Source organism: Electrona antarctica (assembly GCF_951216825.1).
Source record: "Electrona antarctica genome assembly, chromosome: 24".
NCBI classification, from domain to species: domain Eukaryota; kingdom Metazoa; phylum Chordata; class Actinopteri; order Myctophiformes; family Myctophidae; genus Electrona; species Electrona antarctica.
Window position 1 is genome coordinate 31609757 of NC_136803.1, and position 19981 is coordinate 31629737.

General features: G+C 45.6%; 1 protein-coding gene across 1 annotated transcript in view; it reads left to right on the forward strand.

Moving 5' to 3' along the window:
* agap1 (ArfGAP with GTPase domain, ankyrin repeat and PH domain 1) overlaps window positions 1–19981 on the forward strand; it is a 148191-nt gene that overhangs the window by 66632 nt on the left and 61578 nt on the right. The window contains exons 2-3 of the mRNA XM_079495921.1: window positions 16015–16073; window positions 17011–17098. Of these exons, the coding sequence (XP_079352047.1) occupies window positions 16015–16073; window positions 17011–17098 (147 nt within the window). The remainder of the gene's footprint in view (window positions 1–16014; window positions 16074–17010; window positions 17099–19981) is intronic.

Genomic DNA, 19981 nt, shown 5'->3' on the forward strand with positions numbered 1-19981 from the left:
TGTTCGCATTCATGTTGACTGAATATATTTACACAGCGAAAGCCCTCGCAAGCTTCTGTGTGTGTGTGTGTGTGTGTGTGTGTGTGTGTGTGTGTGTGTGTGTGTGTGTGTGTGTGTGTGTGTGTGTGTGTGTGTGTGTGTGTGTGTGTGTGTGTGTGTGTGTGTGTGTGTGTGTGTGTGTGTGTGTGTGTGTGTGTGTGTGTGTGTGTGAAGACGTTGTAAAGGAGGTCATTGATTATCTCTATAGTGCGTCCAGTCAGCAGTCAGATCTCTCTCTCTCTCTCTCTTTCCCTCTGTGTGTAAATGAAAGTGACCTCAAAGTGCTGACTCCTTGTTTCCCTTTGCTCCGCATACCTCTGGACTGTGCGCGCGCGCTCTCTCTCTCTCTCTCCCTCTGTGTGTGTAAATGAAAGTGACCTCAAAGTGCTGACTCCTTGTTTCCCTTTGCTCCGCATACCTCTGGACTGTGCGCGCGCGCTCTCTCTCTGCATGTCTATATCTTGCTAAGTGCTTGACCTGCACATAAGTGTTGAGAGACCATAATAAAACATGTCAATTGTCTGGCGTTTTGTAACTACAGCAGAGTGATAGCTGCTGTGCGCGAGCGCGTGCGTACGTGCGCGAGCGCGTGCGTACGTGCGCGCGTCTTTCTTCATATCTATATTTTTTTATATGTATTCAGTGTTGAGAGAGGATTATAAAATATGTCAAAGTGTGTGTGCATGGGTGCGTGGCGTGCGTGCGTGTTGGAGGTTGGGCGCACACACACCGGTGCTGTTGATAGATTGATGGCGTTCAGGTGTGCAGCCCACTCACTCCCAGGCCAGCGTCCCTCCCTGCCCGTCAGTCCAAGGCTGATGAGGGGTTTCCCAGTCTCTGCTTTGCGGGTGTGGAATGTGCGGTCGCTCCGCTCGCACTGGGCTGGACGCTGTTCTTCTCGCAGCTGCAGACTTCAGAGGAAGCATTTGGGAAACACCTCCGTAGCTGTTTAAGGTCCCACGACTGTGGCCTGCCGAAGTTAAGTTTCTTTCAGCTCGCAGAGGAGTGCGCGTAAATTAACAATAAAGCTGACTCGGAGGGAACCCACCATTTCTTTTTTTGCTGCATGAACCACTTGAGCACTAGCAGTCTCTATTCTGGGCATGTTATCAAAGGCGAACCTTCCGCTGCAATGTCAGTTCTACAACCTCGCTTTGTGAGCTTGTAGACTAGCTGTTTTTGGTGAAGAGTTGTGGGGCCATACAGTATCTTGCCTTACCCCTTATCCTTTTTTTTTCTTCTTCTTTGCATTTTTTGCATTTTTAACTTTTTGGGAAAAACAGCACTGTCTGCCAATTAAGTCCCACTGCTTCTTAGCCAATTTAAGAAACCTTTTCCAATAAGTTCAAATAAGAGTTTGTACGATGGGGGCATTTTTTATATAGATTTTGGATCCAGAGAAAAGGTGGGGGTCTTAAAAAACCCCCTAAAAAAACACTGTTTTATGAACTCAACCATCACCCAGTGAGCAATAGTCTGTCTAAAGCCGGGTTATAACTGGTCTGATAGTGAAAGGTTTTTAGCGGTCTCGGCCTCGTTTAGACGTTGATTAGCTGTTTTTTAAGCCAGTGATTCCCCAACTTTTTCATGTCAAGGACCACCAAATTGACATTTATTAGCTCGCGGACCCCCATTTGAAAATACATGCCAGGGACCCCCATACTAGAAGATTTTTACGACTCTAGCAATGATTCTCAACCTGTTTCATTTCAAGGACCCCCATTTTTTTGTATTTCTTCAGTAAGAACACATTGAGACTGCGTCTCTTTTGCAAGTGGGAACTGGCCAATCGGCAGTTTGACATGCATTAGTCTACGGACCCCCCTTTTAATGACATTTCTATCCCTGGGACCCCCAATTTATATTGTAAGTGTACAAATGGAACCATTTTGTACACATTTGGTTCCAAACTATCATTTAGCTGGGGACCCCCTGGAACTCCCTTAGGGGTCCCTGAGGGAGGTGTTATAAGCTATACCGGTAGTTTAGCTGTTTATTTAAGCCTCTATATATCGATATGTCTATAGCTGTTGAAATGATGTTGTTTCAACGTCTAAGCCTCGACCGCAAAAAAGCGGTCACTTTTACTACCGGCCTGTCGAAAACCCGTTTCTCTACGGCTGTTTAGACATTATTCTGCTGATGCTGAGTGGGCATGTTAGCTAGTATATGGATCCATAGCATCCTGGCACAGGCCAGAGGCACCGGGGGGGGGAGGGGGGGGCTGTCTGTCTGTCTGTCTGTCAGCAGGCTTCACCGGGAGCTAACGTTGGGGGGGAGGGGGGGGGGGGGGGGGGGGGTGTCTTGCGAGGGGCGCCCAAAAACAGGAAGCAGCTGGAACAACATCCTGTCTGACGGAGAGAGAGGGTTAGCAGAAAACAGGCGGCCATTTGTAAAAAAAAAAAAACACAGACACACACAATATCTCCCTCTGTGTGCTTGTCAGCCAATAGGAAGGCTTCTTCCTGGATTCTTTCCAGTCTTAGACACGTGCGCGCACACACACACACACACACACACACACGTCATGTGTTAACCAGAATAGACAACGGGTAAATCAGGGCGCTTAACACGTCTCTATTTAAGGTCACTTTAGGGAATGAGGAAGGGGGTGTGTGTGTGTGTGTGTGTGTGTGTGTGTGTGTGTGTGTGTGTGTGTGTGTGTGTGTGTGTGTGTGTGTGTGTGTGTGTGTGTGTGTGTGTGTGTGTGTGTGTGTGTGTGTGTGTGTGTGTGTGTGTGTGTGTGTGTGTGTGTGTGTGTGTGAGAGAGAGAGAGAGCTTGCTATTGTATAGAAACCACATGAATCCGTATGTAATAATAGCCCAAAACTGTGCCTGAAAATAGATAAATTGTGAGTTCATAGATCTGCTATTTAATTTAGTTAATTTAGTTAATTGTCTGTGTAACGATCATGTTATGTTATGTTTCAATAAGGATCTGAACTAATATGCACGTGGAAAGTGAGGTATGTCAAATTGTCAATATCTATTTGACAACTGTGTATACTACTGTGTATTTGGAGAGTCAAACCTTTTATCTGAATATTCATTCTAATATGGTTCTCAATCAGTGGGTAGGGACCCCTAGGGAGCTCCCCACATGGTTATGGGAGGTTCCCCAGATGACAGTGACGTGGCAATTTAAGGACTTTTAAGTAGAACTAGTCGACTATTCAACTAGTCAGCTAGTAAATCCACTAGTAACTACAGTAGTTGACCTTGTTGGTACTAGTTGACTAGTTGATAAGAAAACAAAATGTGTACACTCTCAGAGTTACAGACCCATAAGAGTCCATTTGGTATCATTTAGCTGGGGACCCCCTGGAACTCTCTCTTGGACCCCTGGGGGTCCCTGGACCCCGCTTTGGGAACCACTGCCCTATACAGTACAATACACAAGTACGTATTAGGGTGGGGGGGTCCTCCTCAGTTCAAGGAGGTGGGGCTTGTGGCCTGAAAAGGGTGACTGTTCTAGAATCCGTTCTCTCATCCGGCTAACTTCTAGCAGGTGGAATAACAAAGTGTGAATGAACCACTGACTCTCTCAACCTTTCTGTCCACATTGTGGCCATCGTTGTATAGGCAGACATGTTAAACAATATAAGCAGATCCACAAGGTCACAACAACACGCCGTCTGCTATTTTAGATTATTTCAGGGGGGGGGGGGGAGGAATTAATAAATAAATGTATTCTAAAAGTGAAAGTGGTTCAATTGTTCTTCATGTTGCCGCAGCAGACCCCCTGGAAAGAATCCCTGCATGGTGGTCCTCAGAGGATCGGTTTGTTTTTACTCATTAAGACCTGAGTCCCATTCTACAAATGCCTTCTAAATCAGTCGTTTGCGGTCGTTTCGTGGGATCCCCAAAATGATATCCATTTGGCCGCAGAAGCCGCTAATACAAACTGACTGCAAAAATAACCTTAATGATAGAGAAAATATATCTGGCTGGCCAGGGGGAGGCAGTTTGTTTAGAGATTAGGATTACTGCATGTTTTTGTGAGGGTACCTACCCTCACAAACACCGTCCTTTTCTAAAACTAGGCCTCCATACAAGAGGAGAATAATGCACTTTTTAACGGGCTGCATTGCATTCACTGCCTGTGGCTGTTGTTGGCTCTTCAGTGGTGGATGGATTACTACTGCGCTTCTCCCCTCGCTGTACGTGCCGTTTTACGCTCCATAAATAAAGATATCAAAGGCATTTCTTTCCCTCTTACAGTAGAGTTTTATCAAGGTTTCATCAGAGTATATACTGTTAGAGCTGGAGGCTATGTGGCAATATTTATTATGCTCTCCACAATTAATTGACTGTATTCTCTGAATGTATAACGACAACATAGTTCTGCAAACATGGTTAATGACACAGTTCAACAGTGACTGTAGTACTGCCATATTTCATGGATTTTCTGATCTCAGACGTGCATCCAATTCTGTTCTTTACACTCAGTGCTGAAAGATAAAACAAATATTTCCACAAAGATTGTTCACACACATTGTTCACACAACACATGCATCATATCATGTATAACATGATATGTTTTGATAGAACATTATCTCCCAGCCCTCATGAGTACTATTGTCTGAGTCTGTCTGTGTAAATATCACACACCCATTTTCATATCTCCAGCCCACATTTTCCTTTATTTTTTTGGGCTGTCTGATTTATTTATTTCAGATGGTACCCTCCTCCTCCCCCTCCCCTCCAAACAGCCCACCGAGTCCGCTGTATTTAAAGGAGCATTCAGTGATTTGGGAAAAACCCCGGTCCGCCCCGGTAACAAGACGTGCACATGCACACCCTCTACAGTGGGGGGGGGGGGCAACAGGTCAACAGCACGCACACCAAGGCCCGCCTCCGCTCGATCATGATTGGAAGAAGGCCCCTCTCTTTCCTGATTGGATGAGGGATGGGCCCTCTGGGATTTTACGGCTCTAGCAGTGATTCTCAACCCGTTTAATTTCAAGGACCCCCAGTTTGACATGCATATTATCTCTGGGGCCACCATTTATATTGTAAAATCAATGTTAATATAACTCAGAGTGTACAAATGGAACCAAATGGACCCGTTGGGTCCATTTGGTTCCATTTGTACACTCTCAGAGTTACAGACCCACAAGGGTCCATTTGGTTCCTAACTATCCACTGGTCTATAGGATCCAAGGCAAACGTCAAACCAATCTGTCTAAACAATCCGATTTAGCCATTCTCCCTCACATTATACTTTTCTTTTTATCCCACGATTTTATAACCCATTTTTTCACCCAGTGTCAATTATCTAATGTAATCCTGGGCGCTACACTTCCTCATGCCAACCTGGGGGGAGCAGCGGATTGACCTCATGCTTCCTTCTATGCATGAGGAGTCCAAGCTGCTTCTTTTCACCTGACAGGGCCCAGCCGGACGTAGCACACGGAAGGAACACGTTATTCCGACCAGTTCCTTTCCCCTCCATCAGGCGCCACCCGGCTGGCCAGGGGGAGGTAGTTTAGAGACCAGGATTACTGCATGTTTTTTTGTGAGGGTATACCACTACCTACCCTAGGGGACACGGGGAGAACATGTAAACTCCACAAAGAAAGGCCCTTTCACCCTGACACATGTCCAGGGGTGAGTCCGCAGAATACTTTGATCACATTTGGAATGTCTATGGTCTAGACTTAGTAAAAGTACTCGGACGTGAGTCTCACGTACTGCTCTCGTGCCTTCTCCCCCCCCCCCCCCAACTACAGTACACCAAGTTTCTTCCCACAGAATAACAGATCTACAAGTTGTGACGCGTTGCGAGCTTGTATAGAACTTTCTACCAGCTCTATTTTGGGGGCCTCTCGTATAGGCAAACACTTTCAACAATAGCGGAAATATCTGATCTATACGTCTGTAGATTGACTATTTTGTGTACCATAATGTTCGTATATATTATAGGAGCTAAGTGGGTACGAAACCCTGTGAACCGGAATGATATTGTGTGAATCAATAGCCTATATAGTATTTGTCTGAAGACACTCCACAGTCCCCTACATCTTATAGTGTGTAGTATATTCTCTTTGTGTGTGTGTGTGTGTGCGTGCGTGCGTGCGTGCGTGCGTGTGTGCGTGCGTGCGTGCGTGCGTGCGTGCGTGCGTGCGTGCGTGCGTGCGTGCGTGCGTGCGCGGCTGACACAGATTGGCAGTGATGAATTAGTAACGTAGACGCGCTGTCCTAAATGGAGCTACAGTATAGCTTGTATAGCTATAGCTGGCCTACTTAACACCATCAACTGGGACGTAAACACACTCTCTCTGAGGTGTCACTGGCCGTGGGGTTAATGGCGCGTGTGTGTGTGTGTACTTGCATTGCTATACTGGTGAGGGCCGCATGTCTCCACGAGCCTAGTAGAATTGTTGTTGTTTTTTGTCAAATAGGTTTTTATTGAGAACAGATTATGAATTGTTGTAGATAAAACATTGTGATATGAATTACATTGTTCTTTTATAGAAAACAAAAAAGACAAAAAAGAGAAAGAAAACCCTCAACCCTCCCACCCATACTGCTCAGTGACACCGCATACTATAGAATAAAATAGTAATTTGAAAAATGGAACATATGAAAGAAAATGTCGTACAGTGGACCACATCAGTGGTATCCTGTCTATGAATTGTTTGAGCCTAGTAGAATTTGAGACACCGTGGGGGGACCTTTCTCCTTTAGTCACACTGAAAATATCCCATCTACAAGCTACGATACGTTGCGGTGTGAGACGGTTTAGAGGGTTCAAAATAGTACAACATTTATAATATGGCATTCCTATGAATAACGGTAATGAGTCGCACACACACCAAGACTGCATTTCAGTCATTTATTCTTGCATTTTTGGACAGGAGACAAACATTTTCGGCTGTCCGGCCTTCATCACTGATGAAGGCTGGATAGCCGAAACGTTTGTCAGAGCGCGGTGGTCACATGAAGAGTTATCTAATATTGCATTCCTAAAATTTCATCCTACAATATGAGGTGTGCGTGTGTGGCGTGCGTGTGTGTTCTTGTTGTTCTTACTGTAAATCGCTCTGGATTAAGAGCGTCTGCTAAATGCCTAAATTGTACATTTTACATTGTGTTATTGAGCACGCATGAGAACATATTATGTCTAAATCCTTGTTTTGTTCACTACAGTATAGTAAGATAGGAACTTAAGCGATGATTATTAAGCCTCAGATGTGGTACAGTACAGACTGTCTGGATAAGCCGAAGAGCACATACAGTATGTATACAGTATGCATACAGTAACAAGTGACAAAGAGAACAAACTGTATCCTTGTGGTGACACACGTGAACCCATTAAAGCCGTGCATGTTGGCATCATGCTAATTCTTGAACATTCCAAAAAAAAGGGTTGAACAATGTTGTATTATTTCGAAAGAAGTGTGAGAACTGCGTATTTAGAAGGCAAGGTTATTAAGCGAGATTGAGCACTCTTAACATGAACAAATTGTTCAGGATATTCTAGATAAAAAATACCATTAAACACAGCAGATCTACATGTTCATAATCCGTTGCGATGTGGGCACGTTGTGCTTTTTTTTCTTTTTTGGAGACAAAAAGAGATTTGGTCTAGACACCAGCGGGGGAAATACAGCAGATCTTGGTACAGGGCCCTGGGGGACCCCGGTTTAAGTGGTTAGGTAGAGTGGTAAGAAGACCACCACGTCCACATACTGGGATGTGAGGCTACAGCCTAGGGCATAGTACTGTGTGTGTGTGTGTGCGTGTGCGTGTGCGTGTGCGCGTGCGCGTGCGTGCGTGCGTGCGTGCGTGCGTGCGTGCGTGCGTGCACACGTGTGTGCGCACACGTGTGTGTGTGTCATACTGTAAGCCTGAATGTCTGTATGTGGAAGTAGGTCAACATTGACCTCATAGCCCTGAACCCCCCCCCCCCCCCCCCCCCCCCCCACACACACACACACACACACACACACACACACATACACGCACACACACACACACACACACACACACAGTTGAGGTCAGTAGATACAATTGCATCATCATGTGTCTCTTTCTGTGTGTTATTTCACTGTGGTTAATGCGGTGTGTGTGTGTGTGTGTGTGTGGCTGTGTGTGTACTGGACGCCTTTTGTGTGTAGTGGAAAGATCTCATCGTGTGCTTGTGCAGTGTTTCCGCTGTGGACTGTGTGTGTGTGCATGTGTGCGTGTGCGCTTGTGTGGTAGAGGGTAGGAGGTCATGAGAAATGAGGGGGGCGGGCGCAGGGAGCGGCACGAGGGAGCTGATAGGCTATTCCTCCCACTCGCCGCCACACACACACACACACACACACACACATGTGCGTGCACGCAGTTGCCACACTCACTGTCTGGCTATTGCTCCCACTCGCCGCCACACACACACACACACACACACACACATGTGCGTGCACGCACGCAGTCGCCACACGCACTGTCTGTCTCAGGCAGACACTACACATGTGGACTCTCCAGACACACATACACACATGCATGCACACACGCGCAGACACACACACATACACACACACACACACACACACCCTCAGACGTGTTCATTCTCAGTCTCCAGTTCAACAAGACACACCAGTGAATGGAGGCAATGAATAGTACTGGTCTGATCGTTCATTCCTCAGGTTGACTCTTTGGACATTTATTTTGTTTTTAAATAATATTTAATATTTTTAAATTATATTACATTAAGTTGTTTATGTTCAGATATTGGCTATCCTGCATCCCTAGTTTGGAATATAGAGGCACTGCTTTTTTTTTAATGTTTGTTTTTGTGGCTTTCACCTTTATTTTATATTTTTTTATGGAGGGACAGACAGTAGGCTGACAGGAAATGGCGAGAGAGATGGGGGGAAGACATGCAGTAAAGGCCGTCGGGATCGGGAGTCGAACCCGCGGCACACTGCCAGACTGGATTCCCAGCCAAGGTGCCTGGACCGCTGAGCCACGGCCCAGGCCTATAGTGGCACTGCTTATTTCAAATTCAGTGCTTACATGTTTTGCAGTATGGGGCAATGGATTGGTCTTGTTCTTTATTTTAATATATAGTTAACATCAACGTCCGTATACATATCGGTATTTGGCCATAACAGCACTGTTGATTTTTGTAATATCTCTCGACCAGAAAATTAGATTTCGTCGACTAAAATTAAGACGAAAACTTTCCGTCGACTACCTTTTTTCACTGACGAAACTAATGTTCGTCTAGTCGACTGAAACTAGACTAACACTAAAACATTCCGGGTGACTGAAATGTGACTAAAACTAAATTAAAACTATTCAAAAGACCATGAATAAAACTAAAATCTAAATTTGCCGCCAAAAACAAGCTTTAGTTAGCTTACTCTTTCAACGTTTATTTGAAAGATTCATCTCTCTGACAGCAGTAACATCATTTGCACAGAACATTCCAGACATGATTCCCCCCCAGGCTCGAGATTAAGCCCTGGTTCACTTTATCCACTTATATTATTTGTTCTATTTGCGTGAGTAATGTTTGTGGATGTAACATTTAGTGTCTTGGCAACTGCAAGGCAACGCTGTGCAAACGCATTTTATTTTATTTAGTTTCATGCAAAGCAAAGCGGGAAGCTTTTTAGACATATTAGCAAATGGAAAACACCGATGTGAAGCTACTGACATGGTGAGTTTTCTGTTCTTTCTCAACCCTTCTCAATTCCCTATTTAGTCGTTTATAGGCCGGTTGATTCCGCCCCTGTCACTGCTGTCGTAGCCTCGGAAACCCAGACGTTTTTATTTCCAGGGAGAAGAAAAAAAGTCCACTTCAATTCGGCATAGAGTAGCGCAAACGTCGATCACTCTCTGCTGATTTCTGATCGTCTGCACCTTTGTTAAATTGACGCACATGCACACCCGTACACACTAGCCTGATTATGCACACCCGTACACACTAGCCTGATTATCAGACTGTAGCTTTCTTGAAGCTTCAGTCTGACATTGTCTCCTGTCTGAGCGATTTCAAGGGGGAGGGGATTAGAATTTCCCTCAACCCTCTGTGTGTTGCGCTGCGTGATGACGCTGAAAACGGGACTCGGCGCTGATTGGTTGTTCGTTAGACCCACCCCCCCACCACCGATTCTCATTGGATAATACATTTTTCTACCGAAGAAATTATAGGTTCACAGTGCAACACCAGACCAAGAGATGCAGTCCACTCAGAGAGTGGGCGGGGTCTTTGGGCTGGATCCAGGCTACGTACACACACACACTCCTCTCTCTCTATGTCGCTCTAATTAATTAGTCTCATGTCCAGCAGCTGCGCACAGTTTCTCCCGGCGGATCCTGCCGGGAGCTGCCTATGCCATAGAAAGCATAGGTGAGTTCCAGGCTACTGCTGTCGTATCAAAGTCAAAGTCGTATGATTTGTCCCACACGTTAAATGTGTTCTCCGCATTTGACCCATCTCAAGGAGCGGTGAGCTGCAAGCGCTCGGGAATCATTTGATTCATTGATTTCCAACCCCCCCAATCCAACCCATTGATGCTGAGTGCCAAGCAGGGAGGCATTGGGTCCCATTTTTACAGTCTTTGGTATGACCCGGCCGGGGATCGAACCCCCGACCTCCCAGTATCAGGGGCCGTGCAGGGCGGACACTCTAACCACTAGGCCACTGTCTGATCAAAGGAGCCCACACAGTAACAACTCGGTCCTACTCCTCCCGCCCAACACTCCCCTCTCGACAGGTGCCGTCCCCCCAGGCCGTAGGAGTGTGTGCATCGACAAGTATCACTCTATACCCTGTATGGGTTCTCTCTCCTGATTGGAGAAAATTGAAAAAAGAAAATTCCCGGCCTGAAAATGTACTTCATGTTTATGAAAGAGGTGGAAAAATTACTTAATTCTTTTTTTTACTATCAGTCAGAAATATAGGCCTACACGCACGCACGCACGCACACACACGCATGCATGCATAGTTTTGCACACGCACACACTTAAAATAAGAATGCATGATGAGAACATACCTGTTCTGTTTGATGTTGACTAATCTCCCTTGAATCTGATTGGTCGGTGGAGGGGGGGGTCAGGTGGTGGCCTGTGGAAGAAGAAGGCCTCCTGCCAAGCGGCTTGTTTGAGCCTGAATGAGAGCCAGGGGGGGGACCAGTCGCTCAGCAGCTGCTGCTAAATTAAATATTAAGAAGTGCGACTGGGAACCAGGCTGTGGGCTCTGAATGCCTTGCTGGGGCAGGCAGGCAGGTTTTTTATTTTGCACCGCACCGGCCCCTCAATGTGGGGTGCGCCGGGCAGTGGGCACGGCTGGCCAGGGGGAGGTAGTTTAGAAACCAGGATTACTACATGTTTCACTGAGGGTACCTACCCTAGGAGAACATGCAAACTCCACACAGAAAGGCCCTTGTTTGGGCACTTTTGAATATTGTAATAGTTTTGTAACCTACTTCTTCTCTTCTGGGAGTGCCCTGGCTCAAAAAACATATAAATCCCATCCCAAATACATATATGAATTTGGGATTTGGCTTTGAGAAGTATACCATTTTATAGGACACAGTGGTGGATGGTTACAACAACGAGCATTTATACTGACAAACATTTCATTGTCCTGACTCTGGAGGCTGGTAAATGTACCAATAATGTGCACATACAGGACTAAAAGCTACAATCTGGAACCTATTTTGTAATGAATTAAACCATTCAGGACAGGAACCCCTTTTTTTGTTTTAAGCATTATGTTATACTTGCTTGTAGATCTGCTATTGTTTGAAAAATCGTGACAATGTGGCGCAAATCTTTGAATATATTCTTTCAGAGTTTTTAACTCAAATCTTTGCTTCTGGGGGTGGTCAATTAATCAAGGACATCACTGAGGATCGTACTTGTGTGCTCCAACCAGACAGTGGCCTTGTGGTTAGAGTGTCCGCCCTGAAACTGGGAGGTTGGGGGTTCGATCCCCGGCCGGGTCATACTAAAGACTGTAAAAATGGGACCCAATGCCTCCCTGCTTGGCACTCAGCATAAATGGGTTGGATCAACAAATGATTCCCGAGCGCGGCGCACGCTGCGGCTCACCTCTCCAAGAGATGGGTCAAATGCGGAGAACCAAATTTCACTGCGGTAACGCGTGTGACTAATCGTACGACTTTGACTTTGACCGCCGCACCGATGGAGAGTTCGAGACTCGAGATTGCGCTGTACTTGAGGCAGTACTTTTGTGTTGAAAGTGTGTAAAGTATTCTTGTCGTTCCAGACCAAATCAAAGTGTAAGTAGTCGGGAAGGGAAGGGGGGATGCGGGGGCGCAGTTTCACATGCCATGTAACAACCATTATCTGACATGTTTTGGCTTGCGCAAATTATTTCCCACCGGGCGCAGGCAGCTTGTGGAGCTACTGATGTCGTAGTTCCCCACTCTTTGCGCCCAGACACAGAACCCAGAGTCTGCCTCCTCAATGTTCTCAAGTAGCCATACTTCACTGCTTTCACAAGCATTTTCCTGTATAGAGTTTTTTTTTTTTCTTTTTTTTTTTTGTCTGCCACACAGTAAAATGTTATGTATTAATTTAACCCATTCTGGGTGGGAACCCCTTTTGGTTTTTTAAGCATTATGTTATACTTTAGCTATTGAAAAATAGCAGATCTGCAAGCTCGTAGCGCGGCACTCGGTGCCGCGCTACGAGCTTGTAGATCTGCTATTTTTGAAAAATCGTGAAAATGCAGTGGATATCTTTTGAATATATATTATTTCAGAGCGAACGTTTTTAACTCAAATCTTTGCTTCTGGGGGCTTCTTGGGTGGGGTCCTTGACATGAAAAAAGTTGAGCACCACTGCCATAGAAACATGTTTTTTTTTTTGAAAACTGGATTTAGAAGACATTTTATTAGAATCGGCCTCGGGTCTAAATGGATTAACCCATTCTGGGCGGGAACCCCTTTTGGAGTTAGCTATTGAAAAATAGCAGATCTACAAGCTCGTAGCGCGCCACCGAGTGGCGCGCTACGAGCTTGTAGGTCTGCTATTTTTGAAAAATCGAAGAACGACTGACATAGAAACATAGCTTTTTCAGAAAACTGTCAGGATGTAGAAGACATTTTTAGAATCTGATCTCAGGTCAAAATGGATTAACTCAGAAGACCTAACGGACCCATACGGGTCCCGTCGGTTCCATTTTGCTCTTTGGAGATAAACCAACACAGAGCGTTTCTACGCGGGCTGGAGACTCGCCCACTTATGGCTTTGTTTCAGCTCCGAGTTATCCTTTTGTAAACGTCAGTTATTTTGTATTGTTTCCGTCTATTATGATGGATGAGAGAACGGAGGCGTAATTGCTCCACATTTGTTTGGTTTACGGGGCTAGCATTAAGCTAACCAGATACAGATGACAAATTGCTCTCTCTCTCTCTCCCTCGCGCTCTGTGCTTGTAGCAGTGGGGGTAATTTAGTTGCAGTCAAATGGCAATGTTGCTGCTGAGCTGTATAAGTAATGGAGGGGAGAAGAAGTAATGGGTCTGGGGAAGAAAAACTGCCTTTTATATTCAGTTGTATCTTTAAATGAGGCGCGTTTTTTGTGCGTGCGTGCGTGCGTGCGCGCGCGTATGCGTGTGTGTGTGTGTGTGTGTGAACTTATGTTGAATGTATAAAAGAAACGTGTAAGTGCAATAGTGCATTTAGCTCGACACTTGCGGGCATGTGTGTGAGTGCATGCATGCCTCTGCCTGTGCGTGCTTGTATGCACGTGTGTGTGTGTGTGTGTGTGTGTGCGTGTGTGTGTTATAAGCATGTACTGTACTTTAAAGGTGTGCTTGTGTGTTGTATTTCATATCTCCTGGATGGTTTGTCTTTAATGTCTTCTCCATGCACGTAGCAGTGCATGAGCATTTAGCACCGATACGTCTGATATTAACTTATATCTTTAAATGAGGCGTGTTTTTTGTGCGTGCGTGCGTGCGTGTGTGTGTGCGTGTGTGCGTGCGTGCGTGCGTGCGTGCGTGTGTGAACTTATGTTGAATGTATAAAAGAAACGTGTAAGTGCATTTAGCTCGACACTTGCGGGCATGTGTGTGTGTGTGTGTGTGTGTGTGTGTGTGTGTGTGTGTGTGTGTGTGTGTGTGTGTGTGTGTGTGTGTGTGTGTGTGTGTTTTAAGCATGTACTGTACTTTAAAGGTGTGCTTGTGTGTTGTATTTCATATCTCCTGGATGGTTTGTCTTTAATGTCTTCTCCATGCACGTAGCAGTGCATGAGCATTTAGCACCGATACGTCTGATATTAACTTAAGAATGTAACGGTCTGCTACCATGATGTTTGTGCTTATATCTTCTACTGTGTGAGTGCGTGCGTGCGTGCGGACAGCTGTGTCCCACACTGGAAACATGTGTGTACTGTATGTGTTACAACCGTCTCTGAAAGAGTGTGCGTGTGTGTGTGCGCGTGTGCGTGCGTGTTTGTGATATCCTGCATCTCTGATCATTCTGGCATTTTTCTCTAGAATCCTTCCATCTGTCAATCAACTGTCATCTTTAATGAGACTCCTCCCATGACGTTGGCCCTGGTGTTCTCTCTCTCTCTCTCTCTCTCTCTCTCTCTCTCTCTCTCTCTCTCTCTCTCTCTCTCTCTCTCTTCATGCTTGTCAACTTATATTTCTTCTCATTTTGCGCTCTCCTCCTTTTCTCTTTCTCTCTTCATGCCTGTCATCTCATCTCTCTCTCTCTCTCTCTCCCTCTCTGGGTTGACATGATAAGACAGCTGATTAGGAACAGATTGGGGTCCTTGATGGCATGACAAGTGAAGGGCTTCTCTAAGCCCACAGTGCATCGCTACACTGGACAGTAGCAGCTGTGTGTGTGCGCGCGTCTGACTTAAATCCAATGCTTTTCATGCTCGGCTCACTTCTGCCTTTTGTGCAAATTTCAGCCTCAGTCTCATATTGTCGCATATTGTCTGGCAGAAACCTTGTATCTCCAGTAACAGGTTTACTGCCACCTGGTGGACGCTAGACTGCCGACCCGGGTTATCTACTTGGTTTTAGTGTGATGACACGTCCGGTTTGGGCGGCCATCTTAGATGCTAAATAATTAGCGTCAATGCTAGCAAGCTAAAATGAGTCCATCCTTGGTCTAGAAAGCACCAAGGTTCCAATCGGGATCACCGGATAATCAGAAAAGCACCTCCGTACATTGCACGTTTTGTCAAAACCATGGAGAGCTTCGTAGATTTAGTTATTACGCTTTTTAGTCCGCCTGTATACAAGAAGTGAACGGCAGTGCGCGTGCACAAAACCGGGCTAGGATCGCTGAAAAAATAAATAAAAAATCAGCGATTCGGTTCAATGATAAAGATTGACGGAACGTTCTGCCAAAAGCAGTTGCCGGTTGGATTCTAATTGGCGGAACGTTCCGTCACGAGCAGTTAATTTGTTAAGAAGAGTGTCGCATAGAAGTAGTGAAAATACCCTATCTTAGTTTGGCTATTTCTCCCTATTTTAATCAAAAAGTTATAATAATGAAAACAGGAATGGTTTTGGGACATGTGAGGTTTCCGCCCTGACATTACCGATTTTGTGATGCTCAGTGACGGGTTAAGCGATCCTTGCAGACCGTATGGTTTTCATCGGCGGTCGACAAGCCTCTAAAAATGTCACACCGCCTGCAAAAGCACAGATGAAAGAGCTAAGGCAATACATAGCTTTAGATGTATCGGACTATCACCGCAGTCTTGTTCTCTGGAAACGCTCCCAAATATGACCTGTATAGGAACCGTAGCAAGAAAGAAAAGAGTTTGAAAGATGTCCGCCGTGAATGAATCGTGTGTGTTAAATGTTTCTGTCCTTAGAATGTTGACTTCCTCACAGTCATGTGTCTATACCAGCACCAGTGGTTCCCAAAGTGGGGTCCCTGAGGGAGTTCCAGGGTGTGTGTGTGTGTGTGTGTGTGTGTGTGTGTGTGTGTGCGTGTGCACGTGCACTGTTGACTGATGTGCACATTCCTTTGTTTCAGATGCATTTGTCAACAGTCAGGAGTGGACACTCAGCCGGACGGTACCTGAACTCAAAGTGGTGAGTTAAATTTATATTTATCCCATTTTGGGTGGGAACCCCTTTTGGTGTTGTACTTTAGCTATTGAAAAATAGCAGACTGTCATGATTTAGAAGACATAAAAAAAAAAAGATTATGTTGGGCCTAAATGGGATACATATATATATCCCATTTAGGGGAGGGGAGGGGATCGCCTAGCTGGTGAAAGGTTCACGTTTAAAAAACAAAATGTGTTTCTTGCGTGTGTGAGTCATATGTTTATCCCCAGGGGGCCCGGTGGTCTACACGCGATGCTGCCTACCTCAGCATGGCACCCCGCTGCTTGTCGCCGGGGGGGGGAGGGAGGGGTCTTAAAGTTTCCTCCTCTCGGTTCCTTTCCTTGCCTCCTTTACTTCCTTCGCTCGCGTGACCGGACATAGATACATTTTGTCAATTCTGAGTCAAAACTCAAACACAACTCAAAAGGCGTTCCATGTGGACAACATGGCCACTAAAGCAGTGGAGCTTATGTTTGTTTTTTTGTTGTTTTTGAGGGGCGCCAGCCCCTCCTATGCACAGCTTTGTGTGCTTGTCTATCCTCGGTCCCCCAGGCTTATCTTTCATCTGTGAAGAGAAAAGCAGACCTACGGCAGAGACGGTACCGCATGGCGGAAGTGTCAGGCCGGGAACATCCGTCAGATGCATTTCCCCCGGATACGATATTCTTTCGACCAATCACAACACTTGTTTCATACACGGGAGAATGTAAACTGAATTGTAAAAGCGCCGACGTCCATTTCCTTGAGCGGTATACTTCCGCCAAAATCCCGCAAACTTCCGCCCCCAAAAAAAATGATTGGCTGAGCACGGAATGTGATGTATGATGATGATGATGACGATGAGAGCGCCCCTCACTTCACACGAGTGTGACTTGCGGTCATTTCTAACTAACTGTTCTTCCATCCCCCCCCCCCCCAGGGCATTGTGGGTAACCTGGCCAGTGGCAAGTCGGCACTGGTCCACAGGTATCTGACCGGAACCTATGTCCAGGAGGAGTCTCCAGAAGGTACACAGACACACACACACACACACACACACACACACACACACACACACACACACCACGTCATTATCATCCTCTCCTGTCACTCTCTCTCTTATCAAAGCTGCTCTCCGGAACTTCTTTTTTAGGTTGCGCCTTCCCCTCCTATCTATGCCCAGCTTTCCGACGTTGAAGACGGAAAATTGGCCAGAATGAGATGATGATGTATGTTGATAAGATCATCCCTCACTTCACACGGGTGTGATTTTTATCCTATAAATTTAAAATAATGGACAAACTGGCCTGGCTAGTGGAGACATCTAGGCTCTTACAAGCTACCAAATATTACAATGTATCATTTAAGCAATGGTCAAATAGTTATAAGCAACCATATACTTTCTTCCAACCAATACCTACTAGTTGGCAGGTAGTATACTACCTGAAGCTAATTAACTCCCTCAAACAAGCAGGGATTCCGTCTCGGAAGAGAGCGGTAGAAGTGTGGTCTGCAGGGTCTCCCATCAATGCTAGAGACCCCCCCGGTTCAAATCCCGTGTAGGACAGACTATCATACACAGACAATGTTACGGATCGCAGCTTTTTTAATTTGTGTTTTCCTTCCTATTTCCCACACTTTTTCTCTCGCTTCCCTGTCTAGTGTCAATGGTGTTTTTTCCTTTCCCTCTCTCTCCCTCTCTCTCTCTCTCTCTCTCTCTCTCTCTCTCTCTCTCTCTCTCTCTCTCTCTCTCTCTCTCTCTCTCTCTCTGTGTGCATGTGTCAGGATCTTGGCTGGGGCCAGTGTGGTCTCTTGTTTTAGCTGTAAACCCGGTAACCAGCTGCTTCTGGTGCCAAAATCAACCCATAGCTTAACTTCGGCGACACAGAAGGGGATTATCTCCACTGTTAAAAAGAAAAAGTAGTCTAAATCAAAACTATAGGGGGAACAAATTAAAAAATAAACTTGTGGGGGAAGGGGAACGCCTAGCTGGTGAAATGCTCACATTTTTAAAAAGAAAAAGAAAAAAAACTGTTTCTTGCGTGTGTGAGTCATATGTTTATCCCCAGGGGGCCCGGTGGTCTACACGCGATGCTGCCTACCTCAGCATGGCACCCCGCTGCTTGTTGCCAGGGGGTGGGTCTTAAAGTTTCCTTCTCTCGGTTCCTTTCCTTGCCTCCTTTACTTCCTTCGCTTGAAGCGGAGAGTAGGGCTCTGAACAGAGCCGCTCCAGTGTAGGAGAAACCGACATTTAAACTCCTACAATTTAATTCATGCATTAATTTGTCAACTCAGAGAGTATTACCAATGTTATTATTTGAGTTAAATTAACACCAGTATGACCTGATTCCAATTCTACAAATGCCTTCTAATTCCAGCACTTCTCATAGTGCTCAGGACTCTTAAATGTATATTTGGCCGCGGACACCCATATATGTTTTGTGCCAGGGACCCCAGCTAAATGATAGTTTGGAACCAAATGGACCGTCATGGGACTGTAACTCTGAGAGTGTACAAATGTGTACATTTGTACACTCTCAGAGTTAAATTAACATTGATTTTACAATTGGGGTCCCAGAGATAGAAATGCCATCAAATGGGGGGTCTGTAGACTAATATGCATGTCAGACTGGGGGGGTCCTTGAAATTAAACGGGTTGAGAATCACTGGTCCTGAATATATTCAAATGGGAGTCCGCGGGCTAATTAGTGTCAATTTGGGGGTCCTAGCTGAAATGACACTGCTTTTTAATGGGTGGGGATTTGCTGTGCCCTTTGACTGTTGTGAGGTGTAAACCCACCATGTTTTTAATGGGTCGGGGTCTTGCCGTGCTCTTTGACTGTCGTGAGGTGTAAACCCACCATGTTTTTAATGGGTCGGGGTCTTGCCGTGCTCTTTGACTGTCGTGAGGTGTAAACCCACCATGTTTTTAATGGGTGGGGGTCTTGCCGTGCTCTTTGACTGTCGTGAGGTGTAAACCCACCATTGCAGTTTTTGCAGTTCATTCTTGTGTCTGACTTGAATCAAACGTTTTCATGCTCGGCTCACTTCAGCTCTTTGTGTGATTTCAACCACCGCATCATGTGATCCTGAGTGACAGCATAAGCGATTCTTATTCCTGTAAAAAGGTTCAGTTTCTTTTGCAGACATGTGGTTTTCCTCCTCCTCCGATGGCAGGATCCTAAAAAAAATGTCCCAGCGGCTCCAAAAAAAGATGAAAGAGCAAGCTTTACATCCTAAGTACTGGTGACGATCTTAAGTCTGTTCTCAGACTTGTAGAAACTCCGGCAAGAAAGGAATGTTATGTTTTTGTTCTCAAGTTGCCATAAATTGAGGTAATTGGGAAATGGCATAACGACAAACTTTTTTTTAGATATATTTTTTGGGCTTTTTTTTTTTCATTATTGATAGTGAACAGTAGTCTAGGAAGTCTAGGTAGACAGGAAATGGGGAGAGAGAGATGGGGAGTGACGCGCAGCAAAGGTCGTCGCGATCTGGAGTCGAACATTAGCATGCATTAGCAGCCTAGGTGCCCGGACCTGCTACACTAAAACAAATTTGGTACGAAAACCGTCCATAAATACATTGGAAAACAAAATCCACCATTCCTTAAAAAAGCCCCTGCTTCATCTCTCTATAGCAGTGGTCCTCAACCTTTTCATTCTGTGAGCCTCAAAAATAACCACATTTGAGCTGGGAAGCACTTGGAATTGTATAGGAGAACTGTACCACTGCCCTATATATGGCTCTATAGTGGTGACTGTCACGCGGCCTAAGGACACTCTGCCATATTCCTCATTCATTTTTTTAAACCCCCCCCGGAGGTCCTATCGGAGCTGCTAACACCCCTCGCCCAGCGTGCAACATGCAGCTTCCCCGGGCCAAGTCCCACTTTTCACCACGTCTCTGCG